This window comes from Lissotriton helveticus, chromosome 3_1, assembly GCF_964261635.1.
Source record: "Lissotriton helveticus chromosome 3_1, aLisHel1.1, whole genome shotgun sequence".
NCBI classification, from domain to species: Eukaryota; Metazoa; Chordata; class Amphibia; order Caudata; family Salamandridae; genus Lissotriton; species Lissotriton helveticus.
Genome location: NC_136061.1, coordinates 768979047 through 769004090, shown reverse-complemented (window position 1 = coordinate 769004090; position 25044 = coordinate 768979047). Strand labels below are relative to the sequence as shown.

The following is a 25044-nucleotide window of genomic DNA, read 5'->3' as shown; positions in this document are numbered from 1 at the left end:
GAGACGTTTATCGATCATAGTGGTCAGGACATGAGTACGGAAGGTGGTCAAAGGTTGTTCGTGGACAAATTTGTTTTTAACTTGCTTCCCGAACTTTGTAATTAGTTAAAAGACTCTGAGAGTTCATGGGCTGTTTATTCTTCGGACCAGATATTGGCTACTGCACAATATTATGAGAATAGAGATAAAGATGAGAAGGATAAAGCAGAGAAGAAAACTAAAGATTTAAAGACGAAAGTTCTTTTGCAGCAAGCTTATCCGCCTCGTCACAATCAGCCTCAGTTTCAGCAACCCCCACAGTTCCAGAGATTGTTACAGAAGCCTGAGCCGTATGCTCCGCGATTCTTTCCTGGTCCTAATCAGTGTGCTTATTGCAGAGAGGAAGGTCATTTCAAGAATAGTTGCCCGGCTTTGTTACAGCGTGCGAATGGCGTATCTAGTCAGAGAGGTCGTGGTGGTTTCCAGCAAGCTCCTAGGGGTAGGGGACGTGGTGTGTTACCCCAGAATGAGCGTTCCTCTTCCCTTCAGAACTCTGCGAATTATTTTGACAGACAGAATGTTCCGAGTGGTCAGTCTGCACAGTACTATGTTGATGATTATTATGTCGAGAGTGAGAGTGCTGGTTATAATGATAGTTAAGACAGCCATGGGCAAAGAGAGGGAGTAGTGTCAGTTCCAGTAGACCAGAGTGGACTTTATGTTGAAGTGATTACATCAGGTGTGACAGAACCTTTTCTTTTGGATACTGGTGCGACATAGAGTTCTATTATGCACTCTAAACTTCCTGGCGCACCTTTGTCTGGCTTGACCAATGTTTCCGTAGGATTTTCAGGCGCCCCAGTTTGTAACCCGATTTCTAATCCTTTGCCCCTTTCTATTGGCCCTTGTAAATTGGAAGCTCCTCTTATTTTGACGACTGGTTGTAATGAGAATCTGTTGGGTTTGGACTTGCTGAAAAGATTGTATGTGACATACATTGTTCTCCTTCGGGAGTACATCTTACCCTAGGTAAGAAAGTGATTTCTCCAATGTATTTGTCTAAATATTGTCTTCCACTGGAATTGCATTCTCTTCCTGATACACTTTGGGCTACAGGTCCTAATGATGTTGGTCTTTTGCAGATTCCACCTTATGTTGTTAACCTTAAGTCGAATGCTAGACTACCTCGTATTTCCCAATATAAAATCTCAAGTGATGGCGAGAGAGCTCTTTTGGCGATCATTTATGATTTGATTGAGAAGGGTGTAATTGAAGAAACGAGAGGTAATGTGTGTAACAGTCCTGTTTTGCCTGTCCTTAAGCGTACTGATGCTTTTCAGCCACCTGTGTACCGGTTTGTGATCGACCTTCGAGAGGTAAACAAGATTGTGGTGCCACAGTTTCCTGTTGTCCCTGATATCACTGCTTTGTTGACTCTGATTCCTGCTTCGGCAGCCTGGTTTTCTGTTATCGACTTGAAGAAAAAAATTCGATCACATCACTCCTCACTTGAAAGCGTTAAACTGGCTCCCCTTCGAGGCGAGGATCCACTTCAAGCTGGCATGCATCACGCACAAGGCCCTTCACTCTAAATCCCCTGCGTATCTTGCTCAGAAGCTTGTGCTATCTGGTGGAAACAGACACTCAAGATCGACCAAGGCCCTCCTACTCCGGCCTGCACGCTTTAGGAAAAGAACAACCTACAATAGGGCTTTCACTGGAGCTGCACCAAGAATATGGAACTCCCTCCCTCCTGACATTAGAAAAATCCCTTCCTTTGCTCGCTTCAAAAACGAGGCCAAGTCCTTTCTCATGGGTAAATTCCTTGGCTAAACTCATTCCGTCAGCCACCTGAGAGAATGTTGCCCTATCCTGCGCCATTGCACACCACTGTATTTGACTTTTTGTATTATTTGTATTATATTCATTGTACTTTACTTATCCTTGTTGTATAGCTTCTCACATCCCCCAGGTACAGTACCCTCTGCTACCCTGTCCCACCTTCATCCCTTGACTCTCTGTAAGCCCTCCTTTGTACCTAGTTTTCATCGTTTATCGTGTGATATGTCCCTGTATTATTCTACTGTATCTGTAAAGCGCTCTGATACCCTCACGGGTCATGTTCGCGTTCTATAAAACCTTAAAATAAATAAATAAATAAATAAGAATGATTTCTTTAGCATTCCGATTGCTGAGGAGAGTAGATATATTTTCGGCTTCTCTTTAGGAGGTCGAAGCTTCCGCTTTAAGAGAGCTCCCCAAGGTTATTGTGAAAGTCCCTCCATCTATAGTCAGGCATTGAAAACTCAGCTTGATAGCTTTGTGTTGCCTACTGGTGCTACTCTTATCCAGTACGTTGATGATCTGTTGGTTGCCGCTGATGACGAAAAGATTTGTAAAGAGGCTACTCTTTCTCTGTTGCGGTATTTGTCTGACCTTCATCATAAAGTGTCACCTTCAAAGTTGCAATATTGTCGCCAAGCAAGAAGTAACCTACTTAGGTCATCTCTTGTCGAAGGAGGGAAGAAGGTTGACCCCAGAACGAATTCAAACGATTGCGCAAATGAGTGTACCATCCACACAGAGAGAAGTGCGTGCTTTCTTAGGTATCACCTCGTATTGTAGACAATGGATCCCTAATTTTTCCCTGTTAGCGAAACCTCTGTTGGCGCTGACTCTTAAAGATACTCCGCATCCTCTCCCTTGGTTTGATGAGTGTCAGAAAAGTTTTTCTGGATTACGTGATGCATTGTGTTTGGCTCCGGTATTGGGTACTCCGGACTACAGTAAACCTTTCACGTTGTATGTTCACGAGAGAGAAGGTTGTGCATTGTCAGTGTTGACTCAACAGTTCGGAGACAAGCAGTGTCCATGTGCGTATTTTTCAGCTACGTTAGACCCAGTTGCTAAGGCGTTGCCGAGTTGTTTGAGAGCTACAGCGGCAGCGGCTGTTTCTATCCGACAGTCTGCTGGTTTGGTATTGGATAATACGTTGATTGTGATGGTCCCACATGCAGTGGATACCTTATTGAACAGGACCAAGACACAGCACCTTACTAGTGCACGTCTGTCAGGTTATGAGTTGACTCTTTTGGCTAGCCATGTTCACATCAAAAGATGTAATGTGTTGAATCCAGCTACGTTGTTGCCGATCTCTACAGAGACGGATGCTCAAGAACAGCATGATTGTTTTCTTCGTACAGAGGAAGAAACGAAAGCTAGGATTGACCTAAAAGATACTCCTCTGGAGAATGTCGATGGTACCTTATGGGTAGATGGTTCGTGTTTCAAGCTTCCGAATGGTGAAACGACTGCAGCATATGCTGTCACGACTTTACATACGGTTGTTGAAACTGCACGTGTGATACAGAATTCAGCTCAAGCAGCAGAGTTGATAGCGTTGACAAGAGCATGTGTGTTGTCAGAAGGGAAGCGAGTGAATGTTTATACTGATAGCCAGTATGCGTTTGGTGTTGCCCATAGTTTTGGACGTTTGTGGAGAGAGAGAGAGGATTCCTGACTTCCCATGGTACAAAGATTCAGCATGGGCAGTTAGTGAATGAACTTTTGGAATCTCTTACTCTCCCAAAGCAGATTGCAATTGTGAAGTGTAGTGCGCATAAGAAAGTTGTGGATGATGTAGGTCGAGGGAATGCGTTTGCGGATGAAGTTGCGAAGGAAACGGCGAAAGACATGATGAGCCGTATGTATGTTGCAGGCCCTGCAAGATGGGTTATGGCTGGTGGAATGTGTGAAGACACATTGGAAAGTGTGAAGATGATTCAGGCTGAAGCTATGGAGAAAGAAGTGAGTACGTGGGGAGAGAGTACGGGTATGTTGGATTCGACAGGTTGTTGGGTTGAGTTGTCAGAACACCAGCGATGGTTGTTGTCAGATGCGTATGTGCTCCCAGTGGTTACGTTGGCTCATGGAATGGCTCATATCAGTTCGAAGGGAATATGTAAGTTGTTGGCTCCAGTATGGCAGAATGCTGGAATTCCGAAATGTGCTAAGAATGTTGTGAAGCATTGCATGATTTGTCTGAAGTATAATCCTGGAGAGGGAACTCCAACTCCAGCTGGTCATTTTGCTCCTCTGACGTATCCATTTGAAGTGATACAGCTATATTACATTCACATGGAGAGATGCAACAACCTGAAGTATGTCCTTGTGGTTGTTTGCGCCTTTTCCAGATGGATAGAGGCTTACCCCCTGAAGGATAATACTGCCTTGTCTACAGCCAAGGTTTTGCTCAAAGAGTATTTCCCCAGATTTGGTTTGCCGAGAAATGTATGGTCGGACAATGGGAGTGAATTTGTGGGCCGAGTCATGAAGAAAGTGTGTGCGGGATTGGGTATCAATCAGAAGTTCCACGCAGCGAATCACCCCCAGTCTGCTGGACTTGTTGAATGTTACAATGGTACCTTGAAGCTGAAATTAGCTAAGGTACAAGCGAGCACTGGTCTTACATGGCCGGATGCCTTGCCGTTGGCTCTTTTGTCAACAAGGACGACAGTGCATTCTCGTGTGGGACTTAGCCCATACGAAATAGTTTTTGGTCGTCCAGCGAATGTTTGGGGTGTGCCTCGTCCTAAAAAATATAGTGACCTTGAGTACCCTATGTTGGTGGATTACTTACATGACTTGACTGCTAAATTACGTGTTCTCCACCAACAGGTCTATGACAGTTTACAGACAGCTACTACAGATCCAGGCCACTCCATCGAACCTGGACATTATGTTCTCGTCAAGAGTTTCCAGCGCACCAAGAATTTGGAACCGAGATGGACTGGTCCCTACTTAGTTCTTCAGGTCACTAGAACTGCTGTTAGAGTAGCTGGCAAAAAGAACTGGGTGCATGCCACCCATTGCAAAAAAGTTCCTTTGCCTTTACCGTATGATCAGTGGGTGAGGGATGGTATAGCTGATTCCGAATGTGAGCGAGTCCCTAGATTCATTCCTTTTAGCGATGCTCATTTGACATGGACTCGGTCAGAACGCGAGGATGATGATGTTCTGCAAGCTGCTGTGCCTCCTCATCTGAAGATTGATACCACCAATCCGGAACTCCTCTTTAAGGATCAGACTGTGCCTGATAAAGATCGCTACGATTTCAGACCGAGAAAGACTGTACATATGGACAAATAAAAATATGAATCTGGAATTTTTTTAGATAGTGAATTCAAACCTTGTCAGATCAGGAAACTTTTTTTTACTTTTTTTCTTTTTCGAGTCACCATCCGGACTCCGCTGCAGGGTCACGGTAGGAAGTTCTTAAGGGGGGAACCGCGCAGTGACACAAGGTCCGTGGTCCAGGATCGTTAGTACGATCTTGGCGCACACTTAAGTGAAGAAGGTAACGACCGTGAGCAGCACGTTAGAGGATGGAGTTTTCTGAGTCTGACCAGAGTGTTAGGAAAGTGGATTCTAGATTCCGAATGTGTATATTGGGTTGTAGCAAATGTTTTTTAATAATGTGTTTTCTAATGCTTTTGAATATTACGATAGCTTGTGTGGGTTGGGTTTTCTATGTCACACAACAGACGTTTGCATCTACCTCCCAACCTACTCTTTCTTTTCCTACTGTTTCCCCACATGAGTTTCATACGTTGCCTGAACATGAACAGACACGAAGATTAGAATTTGTGAACAATTCGTTTATACAGATGTTACATCAGCATCAGCTAGTTGTAAATACCACGAATTGTTGGGTGTGTGGTCTTATGCCGCATACGACTGATAATGGAATGCCATATTTGGTTTTGCCTTTTTCTTTTAATGGGTCTGTGTGGGCTTTACAGACTATGTTTATTTATGCGAATGAAGCATCTCCTATACGTTCCATCAAAGATAGTGCGAATAATAATGCCTTGATACAGGGAATAGTAGATATGGTCAGAGATATTGATGCATATAATGCTATCCCTAAAGATGAGGTACGAGCATATATTGGTTGGAACAAGACTGAATATAGCATTAGTTTGATTGAGAAGGAGAGACGAAAAAGGTCTCCCCCGATTTGGATCGTACCCCACCGAGGTCATCTTTGTCTGCAAGGCAATGGTCAGAATTCGAGAGCTCAGTTTGGTAGGAGTGTGTGTGTTCACACCTATGTCTATACGTCCCAGAATCTCCACCGTTCGTGCCAGCCAAAGGCACGTATTTTGTTTGTTATGATAGAGCATATACATGGTTGCCTTCCGACTTTTCAGGCACATGTTATGTGGCGTTTTTGCTTCCCCCTACATACACAGCTGCTTTCAATTACCATAAGACAAGATATGGTAGAGGTGTTATCGATGGGAAAGATACTGCAGGACAAGAAGTTGGAGACTTCTTTAAGGGTTTCCTGCCCTTTTGGGGTCCTATGGCTAATGATAGGAATATTTGTCAGCTTACAGAGTGGTCGAGGCCACTATAAATGAGACTGCAGGTGCCCTTAGCAATATTACAGCCGAGCTTCAAGCGGATCGCCTTATGACATTACAGAACCGCTTTGCTTTAGATATTATACTTGCAGATAGAGGTGGAGTATGTAAATTGATCGGGTCTAGTTGCTGCGTTTTCATACCAGATAACGCCCCGACAGTGTACCAAGCCATCTTGAGGTTACATAAGTTTGCTGAGTCTATACATGTAGACGAAGTGAACTGGTCGTTGATGGGATGGTTTTGGGAACTGCTGTCCAAATGGGGATGGAAGATTCTGATGTTTCTTGGTATGGCTTTAGCGATCCTTTTCTCGTGTTGCTTATGCATCCAGTGTGGTCCCGCCATTTGTGGTCTTTGTGCTACAATCTGTGTGAGAAGACCAGTCCAGAGAGAAGCGAAGGATAATAAGATGATGTTACAGCAACACCTTGATGACCGGATGACCAGATGAGAATAGATATAGACCTGGGTTCAGATTGATGTGAGTTTAGGTCATTGCCTACATAATGGCATATGGAGGGTCTGAGGTTCTGTAATTCTCAAACCTGACTCCATTTTGTTCGTGACTCCATTTTAGTCTTGCCCTCACATAGGCCTGTGAAGTAGGCCCAATGAACAAGTGGCCTGGCCTTCTGAGTTCGTGCATATATTAACTTGGGTTTTTCTGACTCGGAATGAACTGCAGAGAGACTGACCTTTTCACCTGAAACCGACCTTTTGCAAAACCAGTTTCACTAGCTGATCGTTGTCTGAAATTGGCAATCAATGTTCAGGAGATCGTTAACTTTTAGTTTCCTTGCACATGTCTTATCTCACTCAGCATCTAAATTGTTTCTTTTCTTACGACTTTTCATTTCATGGGGAATGCTTTTAATTATGGGTTTTGTCCGGCTTGCAAAGATCGAATTTGGGATAGTCCTAATAATTAACCTGTGGGTTTGGAACAATGTAAAGTGAGCTTTTTGGAATGTGATGATGTATGTAAAATGTATACTATTGGTCAGAATTTGTCGCAGTGGGTGTACATTTGTAATGAAGCAAATTGTGTATAAATAATGATGTCTTCCTCTATGAAAATTGAGCAGTTTCTTGAGTTGTACACCGTGTTGTATTGCTGGGATTTCTGCTACTAGCTGCAGCTAATAAATTTGATCTCTGACGCCACCTAGAAGTATTCCGTGTCTCTGTATACCAAGGCAAGAGAACCCAGAGGACTTCGGGCGTGTCCCTGGCGCCGCTGGGTACTTGAAATCCCAGTTCTTCACCCCCTCGGTCCCATTGACGAAACATCCCCTGCTGCCTCCTCTGCAGGACCGAGGTGCCTGCACCCGGCGGTCAAGCTTGACATGCACACCTTTGCTGATCTCTTCACAGGTGACCACTTTTGCGAACCGCCGATGGCACCTAACATGCCACTAGACACATTTCTTTATTATCAAATGCGAGCAACCTGCCATGGGTTTTTCCCAACATTTCCAGCGCCACCTGCGACCCTCACTGCATTAGAGTACACCTACATGGCCACTTTCCCGTGGAAACTCATCACGGCACTCTACCGAAACATGCAAAACATCCCACCTGCAACACAACTGCCTGCCCGGATAGCCTGGGAGGAAGATCTTGCCTCTCCACTCACAGACGTGCAGTGATCATTCTGCTGTAGCCAACTCGAACTTCTCTCCCCGAACTACTGGTTGCGTTTCATTCACTTTAACTTTCTACATTGCACCTGTCGCACCCCAGTGCTGTTGTACAAGATGGGCCTGTCTCCGGACTCAAACTGCACATGATGTCACGCTGACACAGCAAATTTTCTTCATCTTGTCTGGCACTGTCCGGCGGTTGCGTCATATTGGATGGTAGTCTACCGGGCACTAGGGGAAATCACACAGCTACAGTTGCCGTCCTCCCCGCTAGTTGGCCTGCTGGGACATGTGGCAGAGATACTAAAAACCTCTCGCAGACTTGCTGCATTGCTACTACTTCTCGCCAAACGAAGGATTGCGATGTGCTGGGGCGGTACCCTGGAGCCTAAACTGAAAGACTGGATACAAGATATTGTCTATTGTCACGAACAGTTATCAAATTGTTGGGAGTTGATGCCCCCGAGGTCTCAGCCATGAGACATTTGGGACCCATTCCTTAGCTATATGTGCCAACAAGACTCAGCTCCCACTTCACCAACCAACACCTAATTGTGTGCCCTGCAAAATGCAATGTGTCTTTGAACTCACGATATATGATGTTATGTACGTCTACAATGTCAGGTGTGTAATTCCAGTGCTATGTACCCAATGATCGTGAATGTATGTCAATACCAACGAATTAAATACAGTTAAAAAAAATAAACATTGAGGCAATACGGGGCCAAGTTATAACTGCAAGCATGTAAATGGGAAATGGGGCAAAAAATTTATTCATGGGGACGAGGAAGTGGGGCATGGTCATGGTACAGGAAAAATGGATAATAAGGGCTTCTGTGATGATTGTGAGATGTATTGTTGAATTGAATACTGACATAAATAACTGATCGAGCGCATATCAAAAATGATAAATGCAGAAATGAAGTGATGTTCTTTATACCATTAAACATGAACTGATTCACTATGACTGCAGATTTGTTTTTGCTCAGGGACCTGATTGAAACAAGTAAATATTTCTTCAATTTCATCTAGCAAGCTAAGGATTAGAGATTCCTAATCTTTATGTTTGCACTACTGTAAATTTCAGGAATGTGCTTTGATTAGATTTGGTTTCCATCAATTTTTAAATAAGCCTTTCTGACACTGGCAGCAATTTACAGGTCCGAGGGTAATTTTAACAATGTGTTTGAACAAAACAACTTAGAATACACTCCATACTTTTTTACAGCCCTGCATGACTACTGATTGTACTTCTAGATTAACTGCAGTATCAAGAAGTTATCTGTAAATTAAGGAAAAAGCTCGAAAATATATCACTGCAGATTAGGCATGTAACCCGCAACCTTGATATACGTAAGCTAGAGTTGTCCAAATAAATCTACAGTGGTATGTACTGAGAGGTTAACAGGTACACTGCTTAGTTAACTTTTGTGTTTTTATTTCTTTAGCATGGCTATAAGCAACTTACCATCAAACACACTATTTTCTCAGTACAAAAGAAAATAAGTTGCTGTTGGAGACCAGAGAAGCTTTGTTCCAAGCGACTTACCTTCACCTCTACGACCACATCATGCGCTGTTCTCCCCCCCAGAACAAGTTTAGGGCTTTCCCAGTCATCCTTTGCTTCACTATTATGCAGGACATCACTGGAGAATGCCATGTCCACGCCTGAACTTTCAAGTTGTCCTCATAGGCCAATATCTACCCGTGATGAACTGACCCTAGAAAGACCCATGCCAGTGCAGTGACATAAAGAGTCTATCGTCGGAAGCGACTAGTTACTGTGCAAGACCTCCAACCCCACCAGCCCCCCAACAGCCTTAGTGTCCAAAGTGCTCCTTGAACACCTAACTCATTTGGTGAGAGGCAAAACAAGGCAGGGCATCTTGCTCATTTTTCTCAAGGTTAATTGACCCCAAATACGTTTTCTCATTACCTAATGGACAGAAAGAAGCTCATCTTTTCAATGGGATTATAAGGTAGGAGGCTTTCCAGTATAGATAACCATAAATTGCCTACAATATTGTATCATGGAAGATGATGACAGGTCTGGTATTACAGAGGAGAAACTATTCAGTAGACCCTAGGGTACAAATATGCAGGCATGGTGAGTGTCCCTGCACCAACCCTCCCAATAGTTACTGCACTCTGCACCTCCACAGGCAAAGTGGAGTTCACTGACTTTTTGAGGTCACTAGAAACATAGCCATTAGACTCAGCATAGGCTCCAGAAATAGAACCATATATAAACACCCAGAATAAAGGCGCAAGGAAGAGAGGCTTTAGTTTCAGCCATTGTTTCAGATTTGCCAATTCCTGCTCAATAATTGTTTCCAATCAACAACAATGCTAGTGATTACATGATTCAGGTGTGGCATTCATGCAATCAGGCAAATCTCTATTCACTTCTACATAGCTTAGAGGTATCCAACCCCCATGCAGTATGGCCCTCACAATGCAATCCAATATTCTTAGTTGGTTAAAGGTCACACAAAAGAGCCTCGATCTCGGCCTGTCAAAAACTCAATTGGAGAAGTGGCACTACTTACACAGAAGCATTTTTGCCTGATTTAAACTTCAGGGCCAACTTAAATTAGCAATATACAAACAATGTCATAACTGTCTGTACTCCACATGACTAGAGTATAGAATATGTACCAAGTGGTATCAACACTCGCAATCATGTGAGGAGTTCAGCTAATGGTGCCTGAAAACAGGTTCCTCTCTCCAAATTATAAGAATAAGTCTACTGAATGAGTGGTTATACAAACCACCTGTTTTGTGTACATTCTGCACAAATGTAGCCTTTCCCGATATCACTGTGCACACAGACCTTCGGTCACAGTATTCCGAAGTGGCACTGTTTTCCTAGATCAAGGTTTATGATGTACCTTATTCTGCTGGCACAGCCTTTCAGAGTGGCCTACATATGCCGAGACACCTTTTTCACTAGCCAAGATTTCTGGCTGAAATTCTCCCAGCTTTAAATTTCTGAAGAGGTTTCTTATGGCACAATATTGGCACTGTGCAGAGAACTAAACGTTATTGCCAGGAATTACGAGCCCCTCCGAATAGTTATACAAGCTTGTGAAAATGTATAAGAAAATGGTCAACTCGGCTTGAAACATAACAAAGCAATATCTACACATGCAAAAATAAACACACGTAGTTTGCCAAAGACGGACTCCACACACTGTTAGATGAAAGAAGTTCAAACATGCTTACAGTGCTGAGATGTAAGAAAACCCATTGGAAAATAATTTCTTGACAACACAAAGACCACAACTTAGAAATGTACAGGCTATGTGATTTACAGAGGACACCACACCTACCAATTCAGAAACCCACTTGAAATCCATGTTCCAAGAAATTCTGCAATCATGTTCAATAATCGTTTTTCTAAAGCGAACAACTGCGAAGCACCAATATTGCTATCAGTGTATCTACATACAACTGACCGAAACATCCCCTCCAACTCGATACATAAATTAAATGTAGGTTTATTAATTAAATCAAGCTATAACATTAGACCCCCATATGAACGTCATCAACCTAAATCATAAAGATAAACTTTGAGAAAATGGTTTCTTCTCACTTATAGGGGCCTGTGACTTCAAAAATAAGAACATTTCTCCTATTCTTTGTGAAATCGAAACTCACCCCCCCATCCAAACTGTTAAATAACTGCACAATATATTTACAAGAAAATGCATATAAAGATTGAATGGCTAAAAGGTTTTGCACGGGTTTGACCGTACTGACTTCAAGACTGACCCAAGTCAATAATTGTAAACATTTACTCAGAGACAGTGTCTGAGGGGTGTTTGCATCTGCAAAAAAAACCTCACGATGACATAAAGGTACCCCTTTTGGCTGCAGTCTCCTCTTCAAACTGCCCTATCATTTCCAGAAAGCAGTGTACAACATTGACAGGCAGTTCGTGGACACCTTTGTTGGATTCTGAGGCAGATTTTTCAGAGGTGTTCGTGATGTCACCATGCACAGGCTGATTACACTTCCAACTGGAAGTGTTTCCATTCAAAGTGGGCACCACAAAAGTACTCACTTTCTAGTAGCCAACTTTAAAATAAGAAATCCAAAATATTCATCATCATTGACCTGTGAAACGAATACTGCACACAGTGTACACGGACACCTGCTCGCCTATCTGCCACTGTTGACATCTTGGAGTCCCAATGCATTTACGTACCAGTAATCTCCTGCAGTAGCCAAACCTCCGGCTGCCATCTTCGCCAGTCAGCATGAAAGAGAACGTCTCACTGAAATGAAAAGTGTTCAGGAAAATGTTAGCGTGACCACCGCAGAAACAGATATTACGCTAACTTGAATAGGGAGAGATCTTCAATCAAAATTAGAAATTAAACATATTAGCATTTTTTCATTACCCTTGATAATCAACCCCATCCTGACTTAAAAATTCTGTATTATCTGAAAAATCATAAAATGTCGGACACGTGCCATAATACGCATTTGAATTAAATCTGCAGTATCTGGAATAATTCATAAGCACAGGCTAGTTGAGGGCCTCCTGAAGGATCCATGCAGTAGAAAAAAATGGAGCTTCCCTCGCATGTGCATGCCTCTCTTTCAGCATGCCTGTTCTATTTTAACACTCTTATCTAATGTGCATAGAATGCTGGCCTTCATAACATGCTCTTTCGTATTCCTTGAGGGGCCTGGCAGGACAGCAGACAGACCAAATGAATAGAACAAGGAACTTAACAGTTGGAATGGATCAATTTTGTGCACTACAGATTTACACAATTACTTATGAATCAACTGTTGTGAGTCTAAGCAGCTTTGTTTGGCTGCTTGCTTCCATGATTTTGTCCTATGAACACAGGAGGAATTGCTGTAGCAACTGTTACTGAGATTCAGAAACAAATATATTTGGCCTTCTTTGCGGAAAACAGAAATGTTTGCCTTTTAGGCTTTCAACTGAGCGAAAATGCGTGGAAGTCTGCCCTCTTTTCAGAGGAGATGGTGTCCCTAAGTGGATTTGGCACTGTGGATAACCCCAAGATCATTTCCATCGAGATGATTTCACTGTGGAACACAACCGCTGCCACAAATATTCCAGGAAAAAAAAAAATAGGCCTGCATTAGAAATAATTGAATACATCTGTGCAAGCCTGCACTGCTGTCTAAAATCTATCTTTTATTTTGTCAAAAGGCCTGTGCCAAGCAATTAAAGGTTCATTTTCCAAAACCACAAGCTTTGAAAAGCAGCAATAATTATTACCTGGTGTATTCAGACACGGGCATCCAGTCCTTGGCATCAGGAAAGCAGAACTGGGGGATGGCTTTCAGGCGCTCCTCGGCTTCACGCACCTGCTTGGTTGGCCTTTCCAGCTGTGGGGAGGGAGGACACAAACATGTAAAATCATGGGATTTAATGTCAACTTCTACAGCATGAATAGCCTTCGTCCGGAAGGTGCTTTACTACCAGCAAAGACAGCGTTGTAAGTGCCAGTAATAATTTGGTGCTGAAAGTATATGGTGATGGCAGAAGTCCCATATGCCCTCATGTGTACTTTACCGCACATGCAGTCATTTCCCGTCATTTGTCAACGCATGCAGAGTTAACGGGTCTGCATGAGCGCGCAACGGTTTTACGTCAGATTTCTAGAAAACCATATCTTTACTAAAAGATGCGGCTTTTAGGTGGGTTTACGTCCTGTACCTCAGCGTGATGAGCTAGCTATAGTGTCCACAACTAGCGCAATGGAAACTATGCATACTAGTGCGCATGCGTTGGATTCCCAGTTTTTTAGGTAGAAGCCTACTAGACAGCGCAGATGTCTGGTTTGCGAATAACATTTTTGGGACATTCGGAAAACTGGCCTAGGTGTGCATTCTACCCGTTGTTTATCATTGGCTTTGTGGTTTGTAACTCACATTTGCTTGCTTTCTATTTGCTGGCTCACCAGCTCGAGTTCGCTCCTTCCCTTGCCCAAAACCTATTTACTGTGTTGGTCCATCAGTGCTCGATTTCTGTAAAAATACATTAAAATCTGGTTCTTATCTATTCAAAGACAGAGGTCAAATGTCAGCCTGCGTCTTCCAGGGGGCTTGGGATTTTTTTTTTCTCTGACTTCAAAGTGAGAAAATTTAGTGACAATCTTCTGGCTATGGGGGGGGGGGAGGTGCTTGAGGAAAGCTGTCCAATGTTAGCACACAACAAAATTGAAATGTCTATAAATGAAGTGTGCAGATATTTCAGAATTAGAAAAGCCCAAATGAAGCACGCTTTTGGGTAATTCTGAAGGGCGATAAAAACAAATATTTTAAAATGAGCAAAACAAAAAACACAAAAAATACACTATGTGATGACATTTCCACACATTATCGTTTGTGCGATTCCCGGGATGCCACCGAGCCACCCCGAGACGCACCCACGGACCCTTCAGCTGCCGCTCCTGCAAGTTCACCTGCATCCGGACCTGCACTACACCCGCACCCACCAAGACCAAGACGAGCAACAACAGCAGCCACCTGAAGTGCATCCTGCTCAACACCCGCTCCGTCCACAGACACGCCGTCGAGCTCTGGAACCTGCTCGACACCACCTCACCAGACGTCGCCTTCCTCACGGAAACCTGGATGAATGCCTCCTCTGCACCCGACATCGCCATCGCCATCCCAGACGGCTACAAGATCATCCGAAGGGACCGCATCAACCAGACCGGAGGAGGCATCGCCATCATCCACAGGAACACCATCCGCATCACGACCAACACCGAAGACACCCTGACTACCGCCGAACACTTGCACTTCCAGGTCCACATCAACCCCAAGACCACCCTCAGAGGAACCCTCATCTACAGACCCCCGGGACAACGCACACAATTCAGCGAAGACATCGCCGACTTCATTAGCCCGCACGCCCTCCCCTCCGCTGACTACATCCTCCTCGGGGACCTCAACTTCCACCTGGAGAACAACAACGACCGCAACACCACCACCCTGCTGGACAACCTCGCCAACGTCGGACTCAAGCAGCTGGTCAACACCCCCACCCACTACGCCGGACACACACTTGACCCCGTCTTCTCATCCAGCAAGGACATCGCCTTCAGCCACGCCACCGGACTCCACTGGACGGACCACAGCTGCGTCCACTTCAGCTTCAGAAGGACCACGATCCACCACCACCAACAACAGGTTGCACGCAGAAGCTGGAACAAGATCACAGCCGACCAGCTCGCGACGTCCCTGAGCAAGAACCCACCCACCAGAGCAACTAACCCCAGCCAAGCGGCCACCAACCTCACGAAGTGGATCAGCGACTGCGCTGACAACCTCGCCCCCCTGAGGACCCCGCCTAGCAGACCCGGCAGCAAGAAAGCCCCATGGTTCACCGACGAACTCAAGAGCTCCAAGAAGAACTGCCGAGCCCTCGAGAGAACCTGGCGCAGAGACCCAACTCCGGACAACATGGCTGCCCTCAAGCTCGCCACCCGAAAGCACCACCAACTCATCCGCGCCACCAAGAAAACCGCATTCAAGGAACGACTGGACAACAACGCACACAACAGCAAGGAACTCTTCAACATCGTCAAAGAGCTCTCCAACCCCAACGCCGGAAACAACGACATCACCCCTTCGCAAGACCTCTGCAACTCCCTCGCCTCCTATTTCCACAACAAGATCGCGGACATACACAACAGCTTCAGCACTCAACCGACGCACGCCACGACCGAACCACCGCCCCCCACCACCACCCTCCGCGCCTGGACTCCGATCAACACCGAAGACACCATCCGCACGATGAACTCCATCCACTTCGGATCTCCGACCGACCCCTGCCCTCACCACGTCTTCAACAAGGCCGACGCTGTCATCGCACCCCACCTGCGGGACATCATCAACGCCTCCTTCGACACCGCTACCTTCCCGGAGAGCTGGATGCACGCCGAACTCAGCGCCCTACTCAAGAAGCCATCAGCCGACCCCACCGACCTCAAGAACTACCGCCCCATCTCGCTGCTCCCGTTTCCTGCAAAAGTCATCGAGAAGACCGTCAACAAGCAGCTGCCGCCTTCCTCGAGACGAACGGATCCCTCGACCCCTCGCAGTCTGGCTTCCGGGCTAACCACAGCACCGAGACCGCCCTGATCGCAGCCACCGATGACATCCGTGCCCTGCTCGACAACGGAGAAACAGCGGCCCTCATCCTCCTAGACCTCTCCGCGGCCTTCGACACTGTCTGCCACCATACACTAGTACAGCGCCTCAGCAACGTCGGAGTCCAGGAGAAGGCACTGGAGTGGATCATCTCCTTCCTCGCCGGAAGAACACAGAGAGTCCGCCTCCCTCCGGTCAGATCGGAAGCCACCGAAGTCATCTGCGGCATCCCTCAAGGCTCCTCGCTCAGTCCAACCCTCTTCAACGTCTACATGGGCCCCCTCGCAGACATCGCACGCCAGCACAACCTCAACATCATCTCCTACGCCGACGACACCCAGCTGATCCTCTCCCTCACCAACGACCCCGCCACCGCCAAAGACAACCTACACGAAGGGATGAAAGAGGTAGCCGAATGGATGAAGAACAGCCGCCTGAAACTGAACTCGGACAAAACGGAAGTCCTAATCCTGGGATCCTTACCCTCCGCCTGGGACGACTCCTGGTGGCCCCCCGCCCTGGGCAGCGCACCCAAACCGACAGACCACGCACGCAACCTGGGCTTCATCCTGGACTCCTCCCTCTCCATGACCAGACAAGTCACCGCCGTCTCCTCGTCGTGCTTCAACATCCTGCGCATGCTACGTAAGATCTTCCGGTGGATCCCCACCGAGACCAGGAAGACGGTCACCCAGGCCCTCGTCACCAGCCGTCTGGACTACGGCAACTCCCTCTACGCCGGAACCACCGCCAAGCTCCAGAAGAGACTTCAGCGGATCCAGAACGCCTCAGCACGTCTCATCCTGGACATCCCCCGTCGCAGCCACATCTCCGGACACCTGAGAGACCTGCACTGGCTCCCGGTCAACAAGAGAATCACCTTCCGACTCCTCACCCACGCACACAAAGCCCTACACAACCAAGGCCCGGGATACCTCAACAGCCGCCTCAACTTCTACGCTCCCAAACGCCAGCTTCGATCGACCGGCCACGCCCTCGCCGCCGTCCCCCGCATCCGAAGAGCCACCACAGGAGGTCGGTCCTTCTCCTACCTCGCCGCCAAGACATGGAACTCCCTCCCGACCCACCTCCGCCTGACCCAGGACCACCTCGCCTTCAGGAAGCAACTCAAGACCTGGCTGTTCGAGCAGTAGCGGACCCCCCCTCCCCAGCGCCTTGAGACCCTTTTGGGTGAGTAGTGCGCTATATAAATGCTGTGATTGATTGATTGATTGATTGATTATATGTTTATAAGTAAAACTCTATGTCTATGCAAATGTAATGGTGATCTCAATTGAACATATGTTGTCTGTAATGTAAGTGTGCTACCACACCCTGTATATTCCACTCTATGTCATTCCAAACTAAGCCACTCCAATCCACTCTGCGTCCCTGCACTCTACTCTGCTCATCTTTACTCTAGACCTCTCTACTCTACACCACTTTATCTATGCCAATGTACTCTACCCCACACTACTCTATCACAACTGCACTCTACACTCTTCCACTCCATTCACGCCACTCTACGCTGCAACACTGCACTCTACGGCAATGCACTTTACTCTGTACCACTCGACTCTGTACAAGTGCTCTCTATGCAAATCCACTCTAAGCCACTCTAATCTATACTGTACTCTACCATGCATCACTCCATTCTACTCTGGAACAATCTTCCCTATGCCTCTAAACTCTATGCCACTGTACTCTAGGCCACTCCATTCTGCTCTGCGCCACTGCAGTCTACTCTGAACCATTGCACTCTACTCTGCACTCTACACCAATGCATTTTACTTAAAACCGATGCACTCTACGCCACTGCACTCTATACCAACTTCTTTTACATCACTGCACTGCGCCACTATTCCCTACTCTGCAACACTCTACACCACTTCATTCTGCAACCCCACTGCACTCTATGGCATTGTACTCTATGCCACTCAGTTTTACTCTACACCACTGCTCTCTACGCCACTGTACTCGGCACCACTCTATGCCACTGTACTCCACGCCACTCTACTCTGTACCACTGTATGCCACTGCACTTTATGCCACTCTACTATACATTACAGCACACTACGACAGTCTACTCTGCAACACCGCACTCTACTCTATGCCACTCTAAGCCAATGCATTTTATGCCATTCCACTCTGAACCACTTTACTCTACTGTGTAACACTCCACTCTAAGCCACTTCACTTTATGCCACTCTACTCTGCAACATTGCACTCTCTGACACTGAATTCTATGCCACTCTTATCTGCACCACTGCACTCTACCCTGTACAACTCGACACTACTCCACTCAATGCCACTACACCACGCTACTCTACACCACTGCACTCTGCCACTGCACTGTATTCTGAAACAATCTATGCTATTGCACTCTGTACCACTCTGAGCCAATCCACTCTATGCCACTCCACTCTATGCAGCTGCAATCTACTCTGCACCACTCCACTCTATGCCTCCAAACTCCATGCCAATGTACGAAACACCACTTTAATTAAAAACCAATACACTTAACCCTACTGCACTATACACCTATCTATTCTGCACCACTGCACTGTACGCCATTATACTAAACTCAGCAACACTCTACTTTACACCACTCTACTCTACACCATTGCGCTCTCATCACTTTACTCTACCCACTCTACTAGACTGCACTCTACACCAATACACTCAACACCACTCTACTCTACACCACTGCACGCTCTCCAATCTACTCTACACCACTGCACTCTATATCACTCTACTCTGCAACAATGCTCTCTCTGCCACTCTACTTTGAACCAGTGCACTCTATGCAAATGTAATCTACTCCCATGCACTCTATGACTCTGCATCTATACCACAACACTACACCACTCTAATCTATTTTGCACCTCTGGACTCTATAAGACTGCATTCTACGGTACTGCACACTACACGTCTTTCATCTGGCCTGAACCACTCAAGTTTATGCCAGTGCACTCTAACCCACTCTACTATGAACCACTGGACTTTTCGTCACTGAACTCTTCACCACTCTAGTCTACGCCACTCTACACTGCAACACTGCACACTCTATGCCTCAGCATTCTACACCAGTGGACACTATGCCATTGCACTCTACCTTGCACCACTCCACGTCACTTCACTCTACTCTGAAACAATCTACTCTATGCCACTGCACTCTACTCCACTCTTCAACGACAGCACTCTACCCTGCACCACTGTACGCCACTCCACTGCACTGCACTGTATGCCAGTCTACACTGCACTCTATGGTACTGCACTCTATGCCACTGAACTGTATTCTGAAGCAATCTATGAGACTGCACTCTGTGTCACTCTATTCCACTGAGACAATCCACTCTATGCCATTCCACCTCACTCTACTTAAAACCAATACACTCAACACCACTGCACTCTAGACCAATCTATTTTGCATCCCTGCTGTGTACATCACTATGCTCTTCTTTGCAACACTCTACTTTACTCTACACCATTGCACTCTCACCACTTTGCTCTGCCCCACTCTACTAGGCTGCACTTTACACCAGTGCAGTGTACATCACTCTACTCTGCAACACTGCTCTCTCTGCCACTGAGCCCGACGCCACTCTACTCTGCACCAATGCACCACTCTAGTCTATGACACTTTACGCCAGTGGACTCTATGCAAATGCATTTTACGCCGCTGCACTCTACACTACAACACTCTATGCCACAACACTCTACGCCACTCTAATCTGTGCATCACTGCACTCTATAAGACTGCATTCTATATCACTTCACTCAACGCCTCTCTACTCTGCTCTCTACTCGTCTGTGCCACTGCATTCTACCCACTCTTCTATGCACTACTGCACTTTTCGCCATTGCACTCTGCACCACTCCAGTCTACGCCACTCTACTCTGCAACACTGCACTGTATGCCACTGGTCTCTATGTCAATAGACTCTACACAACTCCACTGTACTTTGCACCACTCCACTCTATCCTGCACCACTCCACGCCACGTCACTATACTCTTAAACAATCTACTCTAAGCCACTGTACACTATGCTACTCTACTCCACTGGTGTGTAAAATTTCACAGTGAGGACTCTGCTTTTATTCTTTATGTCTTCACTGAATGTGACACAAAGAATTTAAGCAGAGTGTTCCTCTTTATGGTCATGAACTCCTCAGTGACTCACAATAACCATAAAAAGTACAGCAGAGCGTACGTTATCCCATACATTCATCATGATTGCGACTGATAGGATACTAGGCTGATTTATAAGCCCTTTTCCATAGATCTGCCCCAGACTCTGTAAATAAGAAGACCCATTACCAAAGCCTGCAATGTTCAAGGCCAGGGCACAGTGGGCTGTGCTGGTAGCTTATCTATACTAGCAAATTGAACACATTTATTTTTTACTGAAACTCCAGTCACATGTGCTATCAATTCTGAAAGGCACAAACCCCTTAACATTGCAACCTCTTCTAGAACACCTAGATAAATACCGTTCTTATCTCCTCCAATTAATAAACTCAAAATACGTGAGAGTGCGCAGAAAGCACCTGCCCAGCTACGTTTTGGATCTACCTTGGGGAACTGGTAGGTAACTTCCGGGAGGTAGGAGTTCTTGGCAGGCTTCTTCTTCAGGGACACCACCACGAAGTACTCGAAGAGCTCGCGCTCCTGCCACTCGATGAGCTCCAGCTCGAGCGTGCGGTAGCTGGGCGCCCTCTTCAGCATGGACTGGATGTGCACCAGCCTCTGGGTGTGCGCTGCAGGGGGGGGAGGAAACATGCACCTCAGTCAGTGGGACAAGGAGCGGGGTGCAAGGCGCGTGGAAAGAAAGAAAATATGACTTCATTTTCGGTAAAAGTCAAACAGGTTCAAGTTTCCAAGCTAACGATTCACAGCCTTGGTGGCGAATGAAAGATACAATTAGGCCTTGGTGAATAGAAATAGTAACAAACAACAACTATGTGGGAGATATTGCAAAAGCCATTGTACAGGCCAATGCCAAGAAATACCAGGCAAGGAAAGATATTTTATTTTCATTGCATTTCTACCATATACCATAATAGGAAACATTCAAACAGCATTCCAAGGAATGTTTCTAATTAAATATATTATTGAGATGGCACCAACAGCCGTTTTGGCTGCGTTCCGTTGCTGTTGGGAGAATTATACTTGGCTGTGAATGTATCATTATACTCCTGACACACACTTTCTTAGAATGCTGGAAATGCATACTATACATATGACAGTTATGCACCCACAATGAAACTTTTGACTTTCTGACTTCGGAGACGTTTGGTTCAAAATAGTCATAGCCCAAAAAAAAATACAACAGCACACAAATAAGCCTTGTCTTTTCAAACACCAAAAGATTCTGATAGCATACACAAAACATTTCTTGATTTTAATTATTTAAATATTGCTCTATTTGTGTTTTGCACGTGATATGGGCAGTGTGGCATTTTCAGTCTTCTGTGGTTAGGTGCACAATCTGAGTTAGTCGGTCATCTCTGGCTATGTGCTTAAGTTGTGAAAATGAGTCTTATCTGGTTAGATGAATCTTTTAAGATCATCAGCCATATTCGATTAGGTGTGCAGTAGGGGATAATGAAACTCCTGTGGTTGGTGAGCAGATAGTCATCGCTTTATTGATAGGTATGACGTTCGGATTATTCATATGGAGAGCACTGGTTTTAAGTCTTTGTAAAATTTTCAAATACTATTACCCAGAGTGAGGCAACAGGTGCACCGACACCCTACAAGATTAACATATGTTGCACTCAACAGGAAGGCAGTGTTAGACTGCTATGCAGGTTAGAGTCATTTTTGAGGAGGCAGAGTAGGGCAATAGTCAAGGTGGTGACCATTTACTAAAGATTGTTAGCTGAAATTACTTGAGTAACATTCGAAAGGAAGAAAAAAGTAAAACACCGGTGCAATCTGAACTTGGTCTTCAATTAAGAAGTGACAGCATATCAGTCACACACACATGGTCTTGTAGGTACATGATATTGTCTGTGCTGCAGTGACATCCAGGATGATTGCAGTGTGCGTCAAAGGGGATTGCTGTGTGCATCAAAGTTTCTGTAGTTGTTACATCAGGTGTATTTTCGTTGTATGACAGTCTTTGCAGTAGCAACACACTCTAGTTTGTTAGTGTAGGAACTATTCTGTGAAACACGGTTTCTGTTTATGGAGCTCCATTCAGACAAGCAGGCTAAGACTCTTTTGAAAGTCAAGAAATCTGTGTTGCATTTACTAAGCACTGTTATCCAAGACAAAGCTGCAAAACAATAATACAAAGTCAGGCCATGCAAGGGGAGGAACAGGCATATTTCAGATATCTTCTAGAGCAATAGATATCATTCTCTTTGCAAAAAGCAATTAATAAAGCATTCCATATGATCTAGCGACTATGAAGCATCTCCCACTTGTTATAACCATAAGGAACAATGCAGAGAGAGTATGTAATACATCGACAACCACTGGCCAGGCCGTGCATGATGCAGTCTGTGAAGTAGTAAGTTTGATTAGGTATTTACTTTGGGAGAATTATTCTTGTGTGGTTAGTGGCGCAGTTTCAGATACTCCTATGTTTTGGTGTGCAGTTTGAAAGAGTTCATCTGGGAGACAGCCTTCACCATGACGTTTTTACCCCTGGAGATATATATATATATATACAGATATATACATATATATGCATACATTATCTACTGGCGGTCGCCAGTAGATAGTGATAGTTAGGACCTAGTTTCCATAGGAAAAGCGTTTTTTCTTTTCCCAATAACTTTGGCGCAGGTTGATAAATCTTTGCAAAATTTTCAAAACTTGTGGCCTGCTCCGGTCAGCTCCTATCCTGAAAGTTTGGGGGTGATTCCCCAAGCGGGGCCGAGCGAAAAGGGAGGTCTATTGTAAACTTTAGACACGGCTCCAGCCCGAACTGCTGAAAGGAATTACACCATATTTGGCAAAATGGTAGCCCTTGTCTCAGAAAGAACTCTTTTTTTTAAATGGTGTAAATCCGTTCAGTAGTTCCTGAGAAATAAAAAAAAAGAGGTCGAAAAATGAATTTCCCATAGGAAACTTTAGACATGGCTACAGCTGGAACTGGAATTACACCAAATTTGGCAAAAAGGTAGTGCTTGCTTCAGAAAGCATCCTTTTTGTTAAATGGTGTAAATCCGTTCAGTAGTTGCTGAGAAAAAATAAAAGTTCCGATATATAGAGGCGCAGTGGATCCGCGCACCCTCCCGACCACAAGCTTTATTCTAATTGGCTGTCAACACTCCAAACCTGGAAGTGTTGGCAGCCATCTTGTGAATCAGGAGAAGAGTCACAAGAAAAGAGAAAAAGAAATGCAATAAAATAGAAAAGGGGGCAGGGTAGAAACATCCTGACCCCCTAGGCCTGCTCAGGGGGTCCCACAAGAACCCCCAGGGCCCAAAAAAGCATTGAAAAAAATGTCATTTGAGATGTTATCGGTGTCGTCATCAGTGATGTCACTGACCATGTCATGAGTGATGTAATATGTGACGTCCTCAGCAGTTCATTGTGGGGGCGCGAGTTATAGTTAGCTGAAATAACTATAATGGGGGAATTTCTCTGGTTTTGTACGAGTGAAATGTCCAACTAACTATAACGTCCCTGAAACCTATGGTTTTTTCAATGGATATATACACACACACATATATATATATATACTTATATATATATCGACATAACCTCCTCCCTGAAAGAAAAGAGCGGAGGCCAAAGGGGAATTCGTTGGAGGGGCTTTATTTCAAAACTGCATCGGTGAGTGGCGGCAAATGCATTTCGGCGTGGTCGTGCCTTCCTCAGTGCCCTGCACCCACGCGAGTCATGTGAATAGTTCATCAGTGCTGCTCCGCCTTTGTATGGTGCGGACGTCACTGGACTCCTCCCCGAAGTAAAGTTAGCTCACCTGTTGGATGTCGGGACCCATTACCAGACTCCAACTCCCTGGGTGCATCATGTTTATGTACCTCGGTCGGTGGTGTGGGGGGCACCTCTTGGATGGTGCCGGTTCCAGTGAGTTGCAGGTAACGATGGTTTTGACTCCCTTCATTGCAGTCGAGGTCCAAAGCTCCCCCTCGGGTCCCCTCGGGCTGACACGACCGTCAGGTGGAGAAAGGGAATATGCGGGGGCAGCCATGTGCTTACATAACACCCTAACAGAGGCAAGTGTCTCTAGCCGCATGTCTCTCCCCAGTCTGTTGGTGGACACCGGATCTCTTGATTCCTCAAGTCCAAAATACACTGCAAGCAGCGCGTTGCCAGTACTCTCCGGGTCATCTTGAGTGTCAGGGCCATCCGTGCTGTATATATATATATGTATCAACAATTCCGCCAATCTAGTTATCACTGACATAGAACAGCCCTTGTCAGTGTTGGATGCATCTACGCTCCTTGCCATCCATGATCTAGCGGATGAACAAAGCGATGAGACAATCAATGAAAGAGAAGGTTTGAGCACCCAAAGCCGACTTGAAATGATTAACATATCCAAATCTGGAGCGGGCATCACTCCATTTAAGAGAAAATCGGAATTTGTGCCAATTATGACTCGTGATGCAGTTGATGTGTTCCAGGACTGTGTCATCACAGAAATGAAAAAACTGCATAAGACTAGTAACATCCACAAAAAAAGAAGGAGATATAATGTGAAACAAGCGCAATATCATGTACTAATAAAAAAACTAAAGAACAATCCTGACATCGTAATTAAAATGGCGGACAAGGGTGGAAACATCGTTATATGGCCAAAATCAGCATACATTCTGGAAGCCCAAAGACAGCTATCGGATCCTATGTGTTACCAAAA

The 25044-nt window shown here is 45.4% G+C and overlaps 1 protein-coding gene across 3 annotated transcripts in view; it reads right to left on the bottom strand.

Moving 5' to 3' along the window:
* The window catches only part of DENND2B (DENN domain containing 2B), a 1120876-nt gene that overhangs the window by 247510 nt on the left and 848322 nt on the right, over positions 1-25044 (bottom strand). For all 3 annotated transcript variants that reach the window (XM_078680987.1, XM_078680986.1, XM_078680988.1), the window contains 3 exons: positions 20778-20962; positions 13317-13426; positions 12264-12333 (listed from right to left, as the gene is read on the bottom strand). In XM_078680987.1, coding sequence (XP_078537113.1) covers positions 12264-12333; positions 13317-13426; positions 20778-20962 — 365 coding nt within the window. The remainder of the gene's footprint in view (positions 1-12263; positions 12334-13316; positions 13427-20777; positions 20963-25044) is intronic.